Raw genomic sequence first — 21,788 nt, forward strand, 5'->3', positions numbered from 1 at the left:
GTCCCCAGCTTTAATAAATGTATCCTCACAGTTACCTGGACTCATGTTGTGAAATCTTTTCTACATGAAGTCAAGAACCTACACACTACAGCCGGTCCTAGGCAGGCCACTCAGGGCCAGGCCCCTGTCTAGTAGCAATACATCTAAGTAATTGACAAATTATTTGACAACAGAACATAAATAATATTTACACACATCTATTAATTTCACATATAGAGATATTCAAATGAAAAACTAACTTTGAATCAGAGCCTACTATAAAAGTCAATTTATGTTGGTAAGTATAACAAACATTGGTTGAAAAATATCTCAATTGGGCTTTAAAAAATTAATAGTTCAGCCATTCTTTTATCTAAGCAAGTATTACATTCTTGAAAATAAGTATGTGGAAATAAGTGGGTTATAACGTCAACACCATATTTAATTCAGAATTCCAGTTCATTCCCGCTCAAACTCATCTTCTAAATGCCCCTCACCAGAGATTACAGAGGGAAGGCATATAGAGCAAAATAGTTTTTCCTCTGGTCCACAGATTCCCCAATCATATCCAATTTGGGGCAACATTTCTTTGGCCCAATTTGTGCCACTAAGTAGAAAAATGTAAAACAAAACATGTAAGAAAGAATTCGAGTAGCAGTCCCTCCTTTTGCCCACTGGCTCATCCAAAAGAGACCTTGACTGGTGAGGGGACTCAGCAGAGGGGGAGTATATTCTACCTGAGCATAAAGTGCTACCTGAGCTAGGTGATTTTTCTTCCTTCTAGGACCAACAACCAATACACAAAATTAAGTTTCCTTTTCTGAAATATGTGGCTTAAGATTTATTCTCCTTTTGTGCAGGTGAAGTGATATGCACACAAATAATGAGATCCTTATACAACTTGAGGTTATCTAAATTTACTTCCTACAAAACTGCCTACAGCTAGATGACTTGTTTAAGTGAGCTATTTTTTGCCAATGATACCTCAGACAAGGGTTTGATCTCCAAAATATATAAAGAACTCATGCAACTCCACACCAGAAAGACAAATATCCAGATAAAAAATGGGCAAAGGACTTGAAAAAACTGTTCTCCAAGAAAGACATATAGAGGGCCCATAGACATATGAAAGGATGCTCAGCATCACTAGCCATCAGAGAGATGCAAATTCAAGCCACAGTGAGATACTACTTCACACCAGTGGGAATGGCCATTATAAACAAATCAACAAACAACAAGTGCTGGGGAGGTTGTGGAGAAAAGACAACCCTAGTGCACTGTTAAGTGGGAATGAAGACTGGTGCAGCCACTGTGGAAAACAGTATGAATTTACTCAAAAACTAAAAATGAAACTACATTTCAACCTGGAAATTCCACTGCTGGGATTATATCCTAAGAACCTGAAGCACCAATTCAAAAGAACCTATGCCCCCCAATGTTCAAAGCAGCATGATTTACAATAGCCAAGTGCCCATCAGTAAATGTATGGATCAAAAAACCATGGTACATTCACACAATGGAATACTGTGCAGCAGAGAAAAAGGAACTCCTACCCTTTGCAACAGCATGGGTGGAACTGGAGAGCATTATGCTAAGTGAAGTAAGCCAGACAGTGAAAGACAAATATCATATGAAGTCACCTATAGGTAGAACCCAATCAACAAAACAAACGTGAGCAAAATAGAAACAGACATGAAGATAAAGAACTGACAGTGACTAAAGGGGATGGGGGGGAAGGGAATAAAGGGGAAAGAAAAGGAAGAGTCCAGGAACATGTATAAAGGACCCTTGGGCAAAGACAATGCAAGGGGGAGGATTGCATGTGGAAGATGGGGTAGGGTAGGGTAGGGGAGAGTAATAAGGGGGAAATGGGAAACACTGTAACTGAACAATAAAAAAAATACTGGAAAAAAGTGAGCTATCTTTTTATTCTATGAGAGAGAGAAAACTACCCAGGCCAGAATTTAGGCCAGAATTCTATGTCCCTTAAATAGTAGAATTCTCCCTGAGAAAACTACAAGGCCACAGTGTGCACTTTGTATCAAACTGGCATTCTTGTTATTGAGTATTGGAGCCTTCTAACTTTTTATAGAAGTATGCAACTGATTTTAAATTTTTATTGATTATTGACTAGTGTGTTGATGTTAGAAAATGTTAAGAACAAATTCCATACATTAACTTTATAGCTTCTTTAAGTCATCAAAATGTTGTAAAAACATTTTTTTAAATAGAATTTTACCCTATTTACTATGAGAACTTTCCAATAATATTCTTAGTTAAGGAAGTCAAATTTGTTCCGATTCCCAGTTTTCAGTTTTCTTTTTAGTTTGATGGCTGAAGTGTTACACACATATGTGTAGAATTTTGTTTACAATAAACAATATATAAGACACATTTTAGAGCTGTTGACAGAATGAACCTTAAGAGTTGGCATTAATCTTTAAACAAAAAGATTTCAAAATCAGTTTCTGTACAAAAAATAATTTCATTTAATACTATAGTTCTCTAAATTTGGAGATTTCATTAAAAAAATCACCTACCAACCTTAATACTACCAGTGATGCTGTGTTGACTTGCTCTATAAAAGCAAGTGTTATTTGAAGGAAAACAAACATCTTTGTTCACACTCAAATTCATACCAGTTTCAAAGAAGCATGACAGATTGGTGACTACATTCAGGCCCCATTGAAATGTTAGCATTATGTCTTAACAGTTGCATTCGTAATAGGAAAGGAAACCAGAGATTTAAGCCAGTGCACATGTGTTTAACATTTTTATACTAACTCTTTGAAATCTGGTGTTTACTTTACACTTATAGAACATCTTGTATTTGAAGTCCTCAGTAGGATTATTAATTATTATATTGGAACTATTAACCATAAAAACTATTAAATTAGAAAATGTCATTGTAGTGCCTGCCTTAGTCAATTGACCATGACAGACAGACTAAGGCTAAAATTGGCCCAGCCAGTTATCTGCACTATGCTTGTGACAGCAAGCACGTCTGGGATGTCTGCCCAGTGTCAGAGGACCAGTTAGCCCTGGATTCTTGATATTTCTCTCTGTGGGGAGGCACCACTGTGAGCCACCACTGTCACGGGACCCACTTGTGGTCCAGAAGCTTCCTAAAAACTACTGTGGGGACCGATGTTGTGGTTAGGCCCGTCCCTGGGTGCTCCAAGATGGCTGTATTTTTCTGTGTTTTAAAGTTAATTCACTTTAGTTTCTGTAGTAGTAGCAGCTTTTTCTTCAAATATATTTAAAAATAGAAATCCAATACATAAGAGAGCTAAGTAAACATTGATGTAAATGTAAAGAAATGTTTCTTTGATAAAATAGATATTTGAAGATAACGAATATCTAAAATTAATGTTTAATTATAGTTATTTTACATTAACTTCAGCATTCAATAAATTAACTGCAAGGGTTTCAGACACCTTGAAGCTCACAACAGTCTGAAAACTGGTTGGCTTCAGCCTCAAGGAATCCTGGGAGAACAAGAAGACAGAGAGGGCTGGGAGGCCCAGACTGCCCTTCTAGTAGGAATATTTGTCTTTCCTTTTGGTCCTGGGATCAAAGACATCATTTTGTTTCTTTGCCAAGAAATTGCCCTTTCCATAGGGTTGTGAAGAATCTGCTCCCAAATTCTTGATTGTACCCTAGGGTAGTTCCCCACATCATAAGTGATGGGATATATATCTCTTAACTTGTATCCATTTTTCAAGTAATTTAAATATGTTTAATAATCTTAAAAATGACTACTCATGCTATTTTTCTGTTTTAATATTTTATTTATTGGTTAGAGAGAGGAGAGAGAGAGAGACGTGGATTTGTTGTTTCACTTATTCGTACATTCACTGGTTGATTCTTGTATGTGCTCTTAATAAAGATCAAACCCATAGTTTTGGTGTATCAGGATGGTGCTCTAACCAACTGAGCTACCCAACCGAGGCCTATTGTTCTACTGTGGTGTGAAGGCTATAGAAGGGTAATTGTATTCCAAAACATCATAAGTACAAGTTTACATCAATCCATTTAGTACCAAGTTTTAACATCAATGTTTGATTACCTGTGACTAGTACACTGCTTCCAGAGTTACCCCTAGAAAAAGAGGAGTGTCTTTGTATATTTAGAGCCTTGTAAATCAGTTTTTAAAGCAATGTCTGCCAAGTATTTTTGGAGGGGAGATTATGGACATTAAACAGTGCAAAGAATATAATAAAAATATGTACTTTTCTTTAAGGAAAGCAGGTAATGCTGAATATTACCCCACATCTTGTCTAGAGCATATATAGAAGGTGAGGAGTCTTTAAGAAATCTGAATATCTAAAGCAGAAGAAAAATTTGCTTATAAACTTCATCGTATTTCTTCAAATTTCAAATATATTGGCACATCAGTAACAGTCTTCACCCTTGTTACTCAAAGTATAGTCCAGGTCCAGCAGCATCATCAGTTGGAGCTCATTAGAAGTGGAATCTCAGATCAGTGATGGCACTGAACCTTTAATCTCAAGGTACAATGACTCAGATAATTCCTCACCTTTAAAAGAGACATTTACTGGTAGTGAGAGTGTTTGATTCATATTTATTTAAAGAACCATTAAGTATTCTGATGCACTGATATTTTAAACAAAAGAGTAAGGAACACAAAACTACTTTGTTTTGCTTTTTTTAGAAGTTATTACTACCTGATCCTTTTGAATTGTAAAAACATTCCACCAAGATCATTTCCTACTCAGACTTCTGTGTACATTCAATTTAAAAAATATTTAATGTGTTCTAAATTTAAGATCCAAATAAAGGCATTGTGAATATTTTTAAAAGATAACCAATGATTAATATAAAAGTAAGACATATTACAAGACTCCAAAATCAAAAAGTCTTAAAAATATTAGTTTGATTTTAAAGCTATCTCCAAAGTGACAGGCAAGAACAAACTGCTGAAAATAAAAAGTTTCAATTTTGTTCTAAGCTCCAGTAGTTGTTCTAAATCTTTCAGTACATTGAAAATTATTTAATTAACATTTATATGCAATGTTGACAAATTCTATTCTCCTTAGAAGATATATATTTGTAAACGTTTTCTAATCTAAATTCCTGTTTTCCAATTTTGTAGATAAAAAGACAGATAAAGTTTATGAGGTGCCTTGGTAAGTCAACCCTCTCAGAAACTTTAAGTTTAACCCTTCAGTTTTAATGAAACCTAGTAAATTAAGAAAACATGAGAGGAAAGTCCATTAGTGTTGCTTTAATTCCACAGCTTAATTTGTATAAATAACAACTCTGGTTTTTTTTTTAAATGAAAAGAATTCAATTTGAGTATTTGAATAAGACATCTACATAGCTTCTTACAACTATTTAAGTTGTATAGACCAATGGAAGTTCTCATTCTAAAAATTCCAGTGAGTAGGAATGTCAGTCTCCACAGTGAACTCTTTGAAATTAAGTTTTGGCCACCCCACTGTAGGAAATAGAGTAGACCTAGGTTAGGGAAGGCTCTAGAGTGATCCATGATTTTCTGCAGAACTTAAATCTCAAACCCCACAGAATTTCTTCTTACAGTTATAACAAACAGCTAAAGCAACTCTGCACAGATTACCACATGTTAGAATGATATCAAAAGTAGAGGAAAATATTTTTAGTAAGGAAATGCAATTCTGATAGCACACTCACGCAGGCACGTGAGTAAACACGGCAGCATGGGATACAGAGTTCAAACCAAAGCTGCACAAAAGTATGTCCAGAGTGAGAAGAACGTTCAAGAAAGCATGTTTATTTTACTCTCTCTTCCTTATGTAAAGATATTTGTACAGACAGGTGCCAACTACTGCAATGTCAAGAACTACAAGAAACCAGAAAACAAGTAATATGTAACTCTAAAAAATAATTACCAAGGTTCAAAATCTAGCAGAAGAAACTAATGTTAGTCATATTTCGGTGGTCAGAATATTATATTTTTAAAGCACATATACATTGATATTCTATCTAGACACTTCACTGTCTAAATGCAATTCCCTGGAATCATTTTAAAAAGTCCATAGTAAGCCAGAGGAGAATCCTTGCATAATTTATAATATTTGGGATGCAAATTCATATGACTAATCTCCTTGAAAGCAAATACATGTATTATTGAGGATTTGTTGATAACTGGACACATAGAATACACAAGAATATATAATTACCAACCCAGCTAGAATATAATGTAAAAGGTCAGGTACTTCTAGACTAGTTTACTTAATTTCAAGCTATAAAAACTACCAAAACTAAAAATATCATTAAAGATGCACTTCTACACATTAATATTTTGATTTAAGTAGCATCCAAGTTTTGAACACTTACATACAATAAGAACAATCACAGCAATGAGTCCTCCATCTGAGAAACAAATAAAACCAATTTGAAGATAATTAAACACATGTGAGTCTCCAGATAGTTTGTGCATTTAAACATTGACCAGATTACTCATAAACTACAGCAAAGTTTATTAGGTTAGTTTATTGTATATAACTGCTAGTGAATCCAGGTCATTTTGAACACAGAACCCTCTATCTGGTTCAGGCTTAGGGTCTAACTTGGGAAACCCTTAATTAGAACCTTGCTTGTCATTGTTTTGTGCTCTAGTCACCACAACTGGTAATAAAAATTAGAATTCACTAAGTTAGAGGAAAATTATTTTGGAGAACATATTATCCATTAGAGTTGGTTTAGTTCAGTCTTCAATTTGTCATTCTTATGACTTTGTTAGATTTTCATTTATACTGTTCCCCAAAAGTGAGTCTATGGGATAAGTCATAAATGAAGTTCTATTAATTGATTACACAGACACAGTTTGCAAACTTCACAAACAATATGTCATTTTATCATTAATACTTCCTCATGTACCCCACTCCCCAAATGAAGACACAGTCTTACCAAGAACATTCTAAGAATGAAAATGAAACATGAGGGCACATGGATAAATTATGATTAGAAACTGATATATGCAGTTCTGTTTTTTTTCCACTATCCAGAAAGTAATAAATAACCCTACCAAATCTTAAAATGTAGATTGGCCACTACATTGGCCACTACAGCTTCTGTTTCCAAACTGCCATTAATTTCATTAAATGTCTATAAGTCACAGAATATAATGTCAGGTTTACCTCTGCTTCTGTCATTTCATAAAAATTATCAAGTGCGTAGCATCTTAGGATGGCCCTGGGTTCACTGGCACAATGATAGTTTGGCTGCAGTGTTCACAGGAAAAACAGAACAAGCCTGAAGGTGCATTTCATAAAAAGATAAACCTTGCTAAACTAGTCTAATGTAAAGAAAAGTAATACATATTTCTCTTCATTTCCTCATCAAAACTCCTTATCTTTCACTTAACTGTCACAACTATATTTTATCATTTCCTTTAACATATATTGCATGAACTTTGTGAGCCAGCACAGTGAAGCCTGACCTAGAAAATAACTAATCCAACTTGAAGTACCCTAAGGCTTATGTATACAAAATATGAATAGAAAGAAATTTTATTTAAAAAAATGCCATTACAAAGTAACACTATCACATGGAGAGCAAGTTAGGTTTTGTAAACTTTAACCTACAAATAATCACAGCAATTGAGAACATTACTTCACCTTATTAGGAATCCTTATTTAAAGCATCTCTTAAAAATTGTATTATCCACATGTGTCTACACATACTACTGCTTACACATGTCATGGTATCTGCACTACTAAAATGAGTACAAATGTCAATCATCACTCATTTGTGCCAGGTTGTTTCTTCTATAACTACAGAGAGTTGAAATGCAATATTTCATTGTAGAACTCTAAGATCTCATAATGCAGGGTTATTTATAATGAAAATAATACCTGAACCGTTATTGTCGACAGTTGGTGATTCATTACTTTGAGTGGAATTTCCTAGAAGAGAGTAAAAATAACTATAATTCTCAAAAAGAAGTAAATATAAAACTTACAGATCTCTAAATTCAAAGGTTTTGATATTTTGCCTTTGTACAAAATCTTTTAGAATTTCATTTTTCTTATACAAATTATATTAATTTTTCTATTTAAAGTGCTATTATGTTATAGATTCATATTCAATGTCATCAGCATTCTTTCTCCTCCCTAGTAATATTTTCTGTGACAATATTCTGTGGTACAGCATGCAAATTTATCATTAGTGTATTGTCAGTATTAGCCTATGAATTCAATGTAATTCTACTTAAAAAAATACAGGAGGGCTTAATAGATGATTTAGAGGGCATTCAGCAATACAGAGAAATTTCAACATAACAAGTCCCATTTATGAAAACTGCCAGCTAACATCATACTCAATGCTGAAAGACTAAAAGTTTTTCCCTTAAAATCAGGAACAAGGCAAAATAACTGTGTTTGTCATTTTTATTCAATATAATGTTGAAAGTTATAACCCAAGCAGTTAGGCAAGAAAAAGAAAGCATCCAAATTGGGAGGAAGAAATGAAATGATCTCTGTTTTAGATGATATGATTTTTAAGTAGAAACATGTAGAAGTCACACACATACATAGGCCCACACACTCACCTGTTGGAACTAAGAAGTTTGTAGCCTGCAAAGTTGCAGGCAGTAACCTGAAATTCTATACACCAACAGTCGCATTTCTATACACTAACAAGGAACAAACCAGGAAGGAAACTGAGCAAACAACTCTACAATAGCATTAAAAAAGAGTGAAATACTCAACAAGAAAGTTAACCAAGGAGGTGAAGGACTCCTACCCTGGAAACTACAAAGTGTCACTAAAAGAAATAAAAGACAATATAAATAAATGAAAAGATATCCTGTGTTCATGCAGTGGAAGATTTGAGATAATTAAGATGTTAATACTACACAAAGCAACCTACAGATCATATGCAACCCCTATCACCATCTGGAATATGCATTTTATATAAATAGAAAAATCCAACATATGATTTGTATGGAATCTCAAAGGACTTGGGATAGCCAAGGCAATCTTGAAATAGAAGAAGTGAAGTTGAGAGAACTCACATTTTCTGTTTTTAAAACTTACTCAAAAGCTACAATAATCAAAGCACAGTGGTGTGGGCATAAATACAGACAGATCAATGGAATAGGATACAGAGCTCAGAAATAAACCTTCACATTCACAATCAAATGATTGTCCCCAAGGTGTTAAGAACATTTAATTGGGAAAGGGCAATCTTTTCAACAAGGTTCTTGAAACATCTACATACAGAAGAACAGAATTTGATCCTTATATATAAAAATGAAATTAAGATGGATCAAAGCACTAAATATAAGGGCTAAAACTATAAAACTCTTAGAAAAAAAAACATAGAGGACAAGCTTCATGATTTTGGGCCTGACAAGGATTTCTTGGTTGTGACACCAAAAGCACAGGTGACAAAGACAAAATCAATAAATGACTTCATCAAAACTAAAAATGTTTATTAATGGTCACAATCTGCCCTGGCTGGAATAGCTCAGTGGATTGAGCCCGGGCTTGTGAACCAAAGGATTGCAGTTCGATTCCCAGTCAGGGCACATGCCTGGGTTGCAGGCCAGTCCCCAGCAGGGGACCCACGAGAGGCAACCACACATTGATATTTCTCTCCTCTCCTTCTCTCCTCCTCTCCTTCCATTCCTCTCTAAAAATAAATAAATAAAATATTTTTAAAAAAAACAAAAAGAAAAGGACACTAAGATATGTGTGTGTCTACACATTTCAGGATGTGAATGTATAGAAACAGAGATAAGGACATCTAAACTATTAAATGATTAACTCAGGTAATGAATTACAGAAACAGGAGACTAATCTTTTATTCCATATACTTTTGTAATATTTGAAATTTTACAAATATACATTTGTATACTATTACTTATATAGTTAGAAGTTACAAAAAGCAATCTATATCCAAACATGTAAAATTTTAGGAGAAAGGTGATTAGTAAAAATAAGGCAAAGATAAAAACCTAAATATGATTCACTTCCTGTTAAGGGGGCTTTAATTTATAATAAGTTGACAAACCAACACAAAATATTCTAAAAATTAATAGAAAAATGAGCAAAGAACATGAAGAAGTAAATGTGGATGAAAAAAAGTTCAGCTTCTTTTGTATGTAATCAAACAAACACAAATTAACAGATGGCATTATTTTTTACTCATCACCTTATGAAATGCTTAACAATACAAATAGGATAAAGAGTTACTAAACCTGGTTGACTTGAAGTAGGAGGTGTGGTTGGAACAACAGTCTTGACACCTCAAAAAATAAATTTGATTACATTTACCAGTTTTATCTATGCAAAATTAGAGATTTAATTTGTTTATTTTTTTACAAAGATTAATTCTTTCTCTAAATGAAAAATGCACACACTTTTCTATCTTTACAATTCTACTATGGAAAGTTACTATATGAATTTTGCTTAAGAATGTTCATTGTAGCTTTATATTTTAGAATGGAAATCTTAGAAATTAACTAATAGAAAATCATAAGAATAAGATGTTCAAAAATATGTATCTGAAAAACTTGCCATCCAATCCCTATCGTACTATTTAACTCTTATGTTTTTGTTTTTCACTCAGTATTTCACATTTTTCATGTTTGGGCATGTGTATCTACCTTCTCATATTTCATATGTTGCTACTGGCTTTTTATAGTTTCTTCTGACTGATGATAAAAAATGATTCAAAGTCCCATGAGGAATTTTGATATTTAAGAAAAAATCCCTATAGTTTATCTTCTTTATAAACAGTTCCTCACAATCCTCTCTCCTTTGAAACACTAAACAGTATCAGTGTTATGTAAGTCCTTTGTACAATATTTATCATCAACTCTTTCAAAAGACCATATCAACTGTACTTGAACAATAATAAACAAAGTTAAAAAATAACTCAAATCATTAGTGAACGTTTCTACTAAATTGCAAAGAATCCCAGGTAATTATAAAGTTATTTTACACTTTGAAATAAAAAAAAATTTAAAAATAAAAGAGCCTGTCAACATAGTATCCTACAGTGTATATACCCACTAGGACCAGGTGAATCGACACAGATGGGCTAATGAGTATAAACTTCACATGCAGACTTAAAATATCAGTCCACAAAAAAACCCATCTTTCCCACCTCCAAAACCTCACAGCACTCAGCTAAGGTACTCAAGGAGGCTACCAGTGTCCGGGTATAGAAGAATTATAAAAAAGGTGTTCTAATTACTGTGTTAACAGGCATAATTCCCCTCAATCCTTTATAATATTAGGAGAAGAGGAAATATACCAACAAATTACAAGCCAGTAATGGAAATTTGTTTTGAGTTCAACACGCTCATGTTTAATGCTCACAGAAATGATATTATTGGAGTAAGTAGAACTAAATTAGGACCTTGTGTGAAGTCTGCCCAGGCTAAAGCTCTTCCCATCACATTAGTCCCCCCTTGTCTACATGGGATACATTCCACAAGCCCCACTGATGCCTGGAAACCTGGATAGTCCTGACCGTATAAACATTATATTTTTATTACACAAATATACCTATAATAATCTTTAATTTATAAATTAGGCAAGGTAAGAGATTAACAGCAACTACTAATAAAATGAAACAAATGGAAATTTACAACTTCCTGTAATAAAATAAGGTGAATGTGGTCTCTCCCTCTGAAAATATCTTATTGTACTGCACTCTCCCTTCTTCTAGTGATGATGTGAGATGGTACCAAGCCTATGTCATGAGAAGTGAGGTGAATACACTGAACCAAGGCATGAGTCCCTGGGTGGGGAAGAGTGGGACAGTGTGAGGTTTCATCATGTTGTTCAGAATGGCAAATGACTTCAAACTTACGAGTTACTTATTCCTGGAATTTCCATGTAATACTTTCTGACCGTGGTTGTGGGTAAGTGAAACCACAGAAAGTGAAACTGTGCTTATGTGGTGACTACTGCATTGCTCTTGGGTCTCATTTCTGCTGAAACTAGAGAGGAGCCAGAGACAGCACCGCTGAAATCAGGAAGACGGTTCTGTCCAGCACACCAAAATAACCTCCCAAGGCTTAAGCCGAGCAGCTCATCAGAAGTCCATGCAAGAAGTCCTCCATTTCAGTCCAATAACAAGAGTTTTTCTGCCTTTCAGTTGCTATGAAATTTATGTTCTATTCCCAAATAAAAATGCCCAGTAAGGAGAAAAAGCATAATTATATGAGGAAGGGAAAGGTGGGGGTCTTGTTCTAGAGACAGCAGATGTTTCTCTGTTTAGATATTACTGCACATTATACTAGGAACAAAACTGGTTGCAGTGCAGGGAATAAAACATCATCCTGGATCATGAAGATACCCTACAAAGTTATCAGCAGATTGTCCTTAAAATAACAAATTAGTAAAGTTAATGACATAGAAAACATGTGTATTGAAAAACAAGCCATGGACCTTCCTCATCACTAATATTAACTGGAGTGATGCTGTCAGTCATAAATGAACTTCCTTAAGAGCTTCCTGTATGACAGGCACTGTGCTAAGTGCTCCAAGTGCATCCCATTTTAACTCTACTACCATCCAGTGAGGAAGGCATTAACTCATTTTACATACAAGAAAAATCATTTAAGGTTTACATAACTTGTTCCCAAGTTTGTTCCAATATCTGCACACTGTGGCAAATAGTTTTAGAATCACTAAGTGTAACAATTACAATGGCTGTGAATATGTTCTTTCTCCTTTCACAACTAAAAATGATGGATGAGTGTAAATCACCAGTTATTTATAGGTTTTTTAAAAGTCACCTGGCATTTAAAGAATTTTGAAAAATACAAGCAGAAAGTACTGAACCTGAGACACTGGAAATTGTAGGTTTTGTAATGACAGGTGTTGACACTGGAAAAAAATAAAGAAGACAGGATCAACCATTAGGTAAAACTTTTCATGCTTCAATTTATTGTGAAAAATGATTGCCTTACATTTTTAGACCTAAGAAATGCTGCACAAGAGTCACCTATGTGATGTATGTAGTGTGCTAAGAAACTACAGAAACACAAATTTTATGTCATATGCTTGTCCCAGAAAAGAATATGAGATAGAGTTAATCACATAAATTACTTCTTTTAAATTATTCAGCATCATTGATATTTAATATCTGAGAAACAAAACCCAGAAAGAAAAGACACCCTTGTACCTTTAATACATTGTGGCATCTTAGGCTCCCAAGTACTGTTAGGTCCACATACGATAATGCTACTGCCTTCGAGGTAAAAATCAGGCAGGCATTCAACTAGAACCATCACCTTGTAGTAAAACTTTCTTCCAGCTCCTGACACCAGTCTTCCATTCTCAAGAACTGGATATTGACATTTGACCACTGAAACGCGAAGAAATTCCAGAATTAATGGAAACCTGTTTTAACACAGGAACACAAAGACTAGTGTAAAATAGTTAATCCCCTAGGGACAAAGAGAAAAAATGAAAGACAGATGGTAATTTGAAATAAGGACTTTATTTTTCATTTTTATCATCTTTCCCACTTAGAATAGACTGTCATGATAGATGATTGGTTTCCTATATGTTTTCCCATTACTGACAAGTTTTATGAAAGGCCTGACTACCACATACAATTTTCAGGTAAGTTCAAAACAACTTCAGACGCTCTTTACCTCTAGGAATTTCTTAAAATAAATTTTATGCTGACACTGATTCAGTACCCTGATCTTTTAGAGAGGAAAAAAGGAAAGGCATTTGTAAAAAGGTAATATTTGAGCTCAAATGTTGAAAACAAGGTAACCATACAAAGATATGGAAACAACAAGTCATCAGCTATCAAAATACAAGAACTGTGATGTTCAAGAAATAGAAAAGCCACTGGAGTTAGGACTGCGTTCCAAATATTTTGCACTGGAACTCAGAGATCAAAAACCACAGTTTATATTGTAATCCCACAGGCCTGAGATGAAGTTAAAACTTAATATTAGCCCTTGTACCCATGTATTCTGGTATTTACCATTCTGCTCTGCTTCTTAGCAAGTAAAATACTGGATACCATTCTCTGGTTGATTTCAGGATCCAACAATGAGTATGGCAAAATTTGGAAAAAATCACAAACAAAAGAAAACACCTGGCTGGACATTAAGTAGAAGAGAACGTCTTATGAGAGTAAATCTGAGCAACACATAAGGTTCTGTCATGAGCTGCCATGTAAACCAGAAGAGTGCTCTTCATCCTTACACATAGACCTGAGTTTCCATCAAGTATCTTTTCCCTGAAGAGCTTCCTTCAGTAATTCTTGAAATTAAGTTAGGGTAGTGACAATTCTCTTACCTTTTGTCTCAAAAGGTTGTTTTTTTTCCCGAACTTTCCCTTTAGTTTTAAACCATTTCTCCTTGATAGAGATTTCTGTTATCTGTTTTATTTTTATTTTTCAGCACATTATTGGACAGCATTGTCTTCTCATGTCCACACTTAAAAGAAGTCAGCTGTCATTCTTACTTAGAGGGATGGGGTAATGTAATATGTTTCTTTTGTGTCATTGGCTGCTTTTCTTTTTATTTTGTGTTTTTAGAAGTTTAACCATGATGTGTTTAGTTTTGGGGGGGGTTCTTGATAAATTTAAAAAAATTATTTATCCTGCTAGGGTCACCAAATTTCCTGGACTCCTGTGTTGTTGCTTTGGACATAATGTGGATACTTTTTGAACAGTATTTATTCAAAGAGTCCCATACTGTTGTTTTCCCTCTCTTTCTGAAGCTCCATTAACATGCATGTTGGACTGCTTGCTACTCTTCCCCAGGTTGTGAGTCTTTCTCTCTCTCTTTACATTTCCAAATCAGGCTGGATTTCTACTGTTCTCACTTGACGTTCACTGACCTTTTCTATGTTGTGCTAAACTGCCGTTAGTCATGGTAATGGTTTTAAGTTAGGTTTACTGTATATAATTTACACACAGTAAAACCATTTTAACTGTATAACTTGTATGAGGGTTCAATAAATGCAAACACTTATTATGTAATTTCCAACACAATAGACATGAAAGAGTTCCATTATTCTCTAATACTTCCTTGTGACATTTTGTAATCCACCCTCTCCACGAGCACCTCCAACCACCTCCCCCAAACAGCAAACCATTGATCTGTATCAGTAGTTTCTTGTTTTTATTTCCAGCCATTTTTAGGTGTTTAGTGATATCTGGTTGTGGTTTTAAATTATATTTCTGTATTTATTAATTATAGTGATTAACTTTGCATGTACTTTTTGCCATCCATATATTTAGTTGATGAAATAGGGGTCATCAAATATTTTTCTCATTTAAAAAAATTGCGTTGTTTTTAAATGATTGTCGTTTGAGAGATTTTTATATATCTTTGATACAAATTAACTATCAGATATGTGCTTTGGCAATATTTTGTCCCAGTGTTTGGTGCATTTTAAAAAATTATTATAACAATATTTTTTGAGAGCAGAAGCTTTCAGTGTTTTAAAGGATCACAATTTTGCACTTAAGAAATCTTTGGCCAAGTCATGACTATGATCTGCATTTTCAAGTAAAAGTGTTATAGTTTTGTCTTTAAGTTAAGTCTAAGTACTATGTTTACTGCATGTTTGAATATGGTGCTAACGTGGGTTGTGCTTTTCTTTTATGGCATATTGATGTTCAATTGTGGCTGAACTTTTAACATTTTTTCCACTGAATTTGTTTGTACATGTGTGACAAAATCAACTGGGCCCATATGAAAGAGGCTATTCTATATTCTCTATTCTGTTCCATTGTTTTCTATTATATGCATTGGTATATGTTGTATAAGGCTTGACACCAGATAGAATGCATATTTAATTTTTTGCAGAATTATTTTGACTCTTCCAATTCTTTTATCTCTCCATACAAATTTTAGAATCAGTTTGTCAATTTTTATAAAACTTATACTGGAATTTTTTATTGCGACTATACTCAATTTATACACCAGTGACAGGGAATCGATATCTTTATTATATTGATTCTTGCAATCCATGAACAATGAATGGCTCACTATTATTCTTTCTGACTTCTGGCCAAGATGGAGGCATAGATGAAAATACTTTACCTCCTGGAACAAACAAGTTTAAGGACAACAAAGATTTAAGAAAAAAACACAACCAAAACAATCATAAAATTGAACTGTACCAAAGTCCAACAACAACAAACCATACATCCAGACCAGTAAGAGGGACGGAGTTGGTGGCTGGGGCAAGGGTCACCACAGAAAAAAGTGGTGGCTGCTGAACTTACCCAGGCACACAGGTGGCCATTGGCAGATCCCAGGCATGGGGTGGCAACAGGCAGAGCCAGTGAGGGCACAAGTCTGCTGGCTGACTGAAGTCACACATTCACATGCAAATAAACCCAGCAAAAAAATGAGCAGTGAGATAGACCGCACAACCCAAGGCCCCAGCAATGGGAATTAAAGCCTAAAACCACTAACTGGAAAAACTTTCGGGGATTGCGGTGCTGGGAGAGGCTCCCAGCCTCACGGGAGAGTTTGTTAGAGAGACCCATAGGGTCCTAGAACACACACAAGCCCAGGAACCAGCACCAGAAGGGAACCAGCACCAGAAGGGAACTAGCACCAGAAGGGCCCAATTTGCATGTGGGAAGTGGCAGAGGGAAGTGAAGTCCAAGAGAGAGCAGAACAAATGCCATTGCTTCCTCTCTGACCCTGCCCCCACATACAGCGTCACAATGCAGCCACTGGGTTGAACCGCCCCAGTGAACACCTAAGCTTTTGCCCCTCATGTGTAACAGGTGTGAACAGACCAAAACATATGGCTCAAGAAGAAGAACAGCTCAAAGCCCCAGAGCCAATACTTCTAAGCCACCAAGAGATAGCCAACCTATCAGATGCACAGTTCAAAACACCGGTGATCAGGGTGCTCACAGAACTGGTAGAATTTAGTCACAAATTAGATGAAAAAATGAAGGCTACACTAAGTGAAATGAAGCAAAATGCACAGGGAACCAATAGTGATGGAAAGGAAACTGGGACTCAAATCAGTCAAGTGGACCAGAAGAAAGAAAGAAACAACCAAACAGAAAGGAATAAAGAAACAAGAATTCAAAAAAATGAGGAGAGGCTTAGGAACTTCCAGCACATCTATAAACGTTCCAATATCTGAATTATAGGGGTATCAGAAGGGGAAGAGGAAGAGGAAAAGTGGAAAACTTATTTGAACAAATAATAAAGGAGAACTTCCCCAATCTGGCAAAGGAAATAGACTTCCAGGAAGTCCAGGAATCTCAGAAAGTCCCAAAGAAGGTGGACCAAGCAGGAACACACCAAGGCACATCATAATTACATTAGCCAAGATGAAAATGAAGGAGAGAATCCTAGAAGCAGCAAGAGCTAAGGGGACTGTCACCTACAAAGGAGTTCCCATCAGACTGTCAGCTGATTTCTCAAAAGAGACCTTACAGGCAAGAAGGGGCTGGAAAGAAGTATTCCAAGTCATGAAATCCAAAGACCTACATCCAACATTGCTCTATCCAGAAAAGCTTTCATTTAAAATGGAAGGGCAGATAAAGAGCTTCTCAGATAAGGTCAAGGAGTTCATCACTAAGCTTTTATTATCTGAAATGTTAAAGGGACTTATGCAAGAAAAACAAGATAAAAATATGAACAGTGAAAGGACAGCAAACTCACAGTTATTAACAACCACACCTAAAACAAAAGCAAACTGAGTGGACAGCTAGATCAGGAGTGGAGCCACAGAAACGGAGATCACATGGAGGGTTAGCAATAAGGGAGTGGGAGGAGGAGAAGGGGGAGAAGGTATAGAGAATAAGTAGCATAGACATCGGGGGGGAAATAGAGCAGTTTGGGAAATGTAGAAGCTAAAGAACTTATGACTTATGGACATGAACTAAAGGGGGAAATGTGGGTGGGATGGGGTGTGCAGAGTGGAGGGAAATGAAAGGGGGGAAATGGGACAAATGTAATGGTGTAATCAACAAAATACATTTTAAAATAAAAAAGTAATGTCTTCTTTAATTTTTTAAGTGTTTAGTTGTCCTAACCATTCAAATATTGCACAAGTGTTGTTAGATTCATTTGTAAATATTTTATGTAGTTCAGAGTTGTAAATGATACCTTTTAAATTTCTAATTGTTTATTGCTAGTTATAGACATACCATTGATTTCTGTACATTGAGCTTGTGTCTTGTAAACTTGGTAAGACTTCATTCACTCTTTCATATTTTCCACACAATCATGTCATAACTGAATAAGTCCATTTTATTTTTTTCTTTCCCTTATGTATGCTTATTTCTGTATGTTGCCTTATTGCACTCCATAGAACCTTCAGTATATAATGATGAATAGAATGGTGGGAGTAGACATTCTTGTCTCATTCCTACCTCAGTTACAAAATAAATATTTTGTTAAATGTAATGTCTGTGTGATTCTTGTAGGTGCCTTTTATGAGGTTGAGATAGTTAAGCTCCTTGTATTCCTAGTTTGCTAAGAAGCTTTACCATGAAAGATGATGAATTCTGTCAAATTCTGTTATAATGAATATGTGTCTTTTCTTCTTTATAGTCTCTTTATAAGGTAAATTATACTGATGAATTTTTGAATTTGCATTCATGGAAAAAATCTTACTTGATTATGATATAATCCTATTTTTCTAGATGACAGAATTTTATTTGTTTAATGGTTTTGGTTGTATGTTCATAGTGGATATTATTTTTAATTTTCCTGCAATGTTTTGCCTGGTTTAGGTATCAGGGTAATGCTGTCCTTATGAGATGAGGTGAGAACTATTTCCTCTTATAGTATTTTATTGAAGAGTTTATGTAGAGCTGTTATTATTTATTCCTTAAGTGTTTAGTAGAATTCCTAGTTATGATATGGAGCCTGTAGTTCTTTTTGTGAAAAAGCTTAAGTGTTAAATTTATTGGAAGAAAATTGTACGTCATTCCTTTATTGTCCTTTAAGTATGCAGAATATTTAGTGATGTTCTCTTCTTCATTGTTGATGTTGGTGATTTGTATCTTGTGTGTTTTTTGTCAGATTGAGTATGAGTTTATCCATTTTACTGCTCTTCTCCAAGAACCAGGTGTTGCTTTCAATGATTCTCCCTACATTTTTTTCAATTTTATTGATTTCTGTTTTGATTATTTTGTTCTGTGTTCTAGGTCTGAGTTCAATTTGCTCTTCTTTTTTAGTTTCTTAAAGTTGAAAGCTTAGATTATCAATCTGACACTTTTCTCTTGTCCTAATATAAGGATTTCATGCCATGAATATCAGTCTTAGCAATGCTATTGCTGTATTCTAAAACTTGTGAAATGTTGATATATTCTGTTTTCACTTTTCTTCAGTTCAGAAGTTTCTAATTTCCCTTGTTACTCCTTTTAGGTTTAGTTAGAAGTGTTTTGCATAGTTTTAAAAAATTTGGGAGTTTTACAGATATCTGTTCTGATTTCTACATTCATTCCATTGTAAAGATACTATACTGCAAGTAATTTCAATTTCTGAAATAAAAAAATTTAAAAAACATATTGCCTAGAATATGGTACTAAACATTGTTCCATATGCACTTGAAAAGAGAAAATATTTTGTTGTTTTTCACTGGTTCCTTTTGTTCAAGAGTCAAATACCCTCCAGTGTCTCACCTCTGTTGGTCATGCTTAAATATCTTTAACATTGTTGTTTAAGTATAAGGAAATTTCTGAGATATTGTGGGTTTGTTTCAGACTATAGCAATAAGTGAGAACCCAAGTAAAGTAAGTCACAATTGTTTTGCTGGTTATAGTATTGCCTTCAATTTACAAAAAGTGGGATATGTGTAAACTGCAACAAGGCAAAGCACAATTAAACAAGATATGCCTATATGTTTTGACCAGAGCTTATCAATTCTGTTGGTGAGAGGGTTAGTCTTTTACAATTTATTCTCCCATTTTCTGTAGCCAGATCTCACAATTATGAAGAGATGTCATACTTGTCTTATAATAACATAGAACTTTCTTAAAGCCAGTGTATGTTTTTTGATGCTTTTGAATCAGAAAATTTTAATTCATGCATATACATAGCAATTAACAATGTCTAAACAGGAATGCCAAGAACATGTGGGATGAAGAGTGGAAAATTCTATACCTAGAATTATGTTTCATTCTATTTGAGACATATTCAATTAAATTTGAAACCAATTTAACAGGGAAAACAAGCAAAGTGGCTTTTAAAAAAACTTGTTGGCCAAAGTATTGAAATGTTGTTAAAATTTTCCACACTATTTATGAATGAGAGGGAAACAAATGGAAATATTATTACCTTTACATTCAGGAGGGTTACTGCTCCATAGGTTATGCCCAGAACAAACAAGCCTGTTTTCTCCAACAAGGGAATATTCATCTGGTCCATTTGAAGGATCACAACTATAAAATACTATTTCATTATATTCAAACGTAACCTTGTGGCTATTGGTGTATCTCCCATTTGATATTTGTCCAGGTGGTTGACACAAAATTACTTAAAAGAAAGAAAAAGGACATAAAAGGTAAGATGTAAAAGATAAAGAGTGTATTAGTAAAGTTCTGTGAACGACCTTCAATAAATTTAATAATATATGATTTCTACCATCTAGTTGTGAATCCAATATTCAGTTAAAGAAAGTTTCTTTGAGAAAATGTACTGTCTCAACATAAACTATTAATAGAGATATGAAATTTTAGAGTAAAATTCATTTTCTTAAATACTTATATAAGATACCTAAATAAAATACCTGTATTTATCTGTAAGGCCATGCTAAGTTTTTTTTCTTTTCTAATTATAACAGATGCTGACAGTTTAATGAGAAAATATACTTCTGATTAAGGGAAACTCAGTGCTAGTTGAGAAATGCTACATCCCTTCTTAAATCAATAGTTCACAGGTAAGCCAAGATTCTATTGTCTCTTTTTCACTGTCATCCTGACGAGTGTACAGTGAATTTTTCCACTGGCTTCACATTGTTTGATGTTGCAGTGGAGTGAATCTGGAAGTCTTCCTTTAAGCTAGATATTGAAGAGATTAGAAAAAATGTAAAGTGTTGGGAACTGCTCTGCCTGGCTTCAGAAATTGTAATTGCCTCCCATGGCTAAGGATGAGTGAGCCACCTCTGGAATGCAACCCACAAGGAGACAATGCTTGTTTCTGGTAGCAGACACTGCCTCTGCTGCCTACCCTGGCCCCAAAGCATGGTCGGTTACCCCATGATGGATAAGACTCCTCAGACAGGGGCAACCTAAGCCAGACATGATCACTTGGGAGGACATCATGGAAGGACTCAGGGGGCTGCAAAAAAAGAGGAAGTGATATATCTTCAGCCCCCCCCCCCCCAAGTTATTCTGACGTAGCCTGAGTCCCCAAGTCTTCTGGGTGAAGTGCTTTGTAGCTATAATCCACTTAAGCCTAAAAACCTATGATGGAGAAGGTGGTGCAGCCCTTGCTGGACAGGGCAGGTCCCCCAGGTGATCAGGCCTAAGAAAGAATATGTAAAATCCTGTGAAACCTGCTTGGTTTAGAATGCTCTCATTTAAATGATAAGGGTCCAAGCAAGAAGTTTGTCTCTCAAAGTTTTATGGCTCTTTAGCTATCTGACCCTCACTCAGAATAAGCCCTCACAGTTCTTTGAATGCTATCTATTTTTTGATCCTTACCTATATTCTTGTGCAAATGAACCCAATAGAAGGCCCTTGAGGAAGGGGATCTTGGCCTTTTTCCTCTGAGAGATCAACCACATTGTGTCTTCGTGGTTTCAGTTTCATCAGTGGTGGACTGGGAAACTTTCCAGGCAAAATTGCCCCCACAGTAAAGCAATGGCATTTTTCTCTATTTTTGT

At 35.0% G+C, this 21,788-nt stretch overlaps 1 protein-coding gene across 4 annotated transcripts in view; it reads right to left on the reverse strand.

Moving 5' to 3' along the window:
• Window positions 1–4,341: 4,341 nt before the first annotated feature.
• The window catches only part of LOC119041987 (membrane cofactor protein-like), a 198,446-nt gene continuing 180,999 nt past the window's right edge, over window positions 4,342–21,788 (reverse strand). The window contains exons 6-13 of one of the 4 annotated variants that reach the window (XR_008392144.1): window positions 20,240–20,437; window positions 16,207–16,290; window positions 13,129–13,311; window positions 12,786–12,830; window positions 10,187–10,234; window positions 7,122–7,889; window positions 6,319–6,354; window positions 4,342–4,519 (exon numbers count right to left, since the gene is read on the reverse strand). Coding sequence is in view for 3 of the 4 variants with exons in the window: in XM_053667974.1 (XP_053523949.1) it covers window positions 7,804–7,889; window positions 12,786–12,830; window positions 13,129–13,311; window positions 16,207–16,290; window positions 20,240–20,437 (596 nt within the window). In the remaining variant the exon portion in view is untranslated. Of the gene's footprint in view, window positions 4,520–6,318; window positions 6,355–7,121; window positions 7,890–10,186; window positions 10,235–12,785; window positions 12,831–13,128; window positions 13,312–16,206; window positions 16,291–20,239; window positions 20,438–21,788 lie in introns of those variants that run through there. The other 3 variants (XM_053667980.1, XM_053667979.1, XM_053667974.1) reach the window with 3 other exon arrangements.

The sequence above is a fragment of the Artibeus jamaicensis genome, unplaced genomic scaffold (assembly GCF_021234435.1).
Source record: "Artibeus jamaicensis isolate MK-2021 breed Jamaican fruit bat unplaced genomic scaffold, CSHL_Jam_final contig_475, whole genome shotgun sequence".
Lineage (NCBI taxonomy): Eukaryota > Metazoa > Chordata > Mammalia > Chiroptera > Phyllostomidae > Artibeus > Artibeus jamaicensis.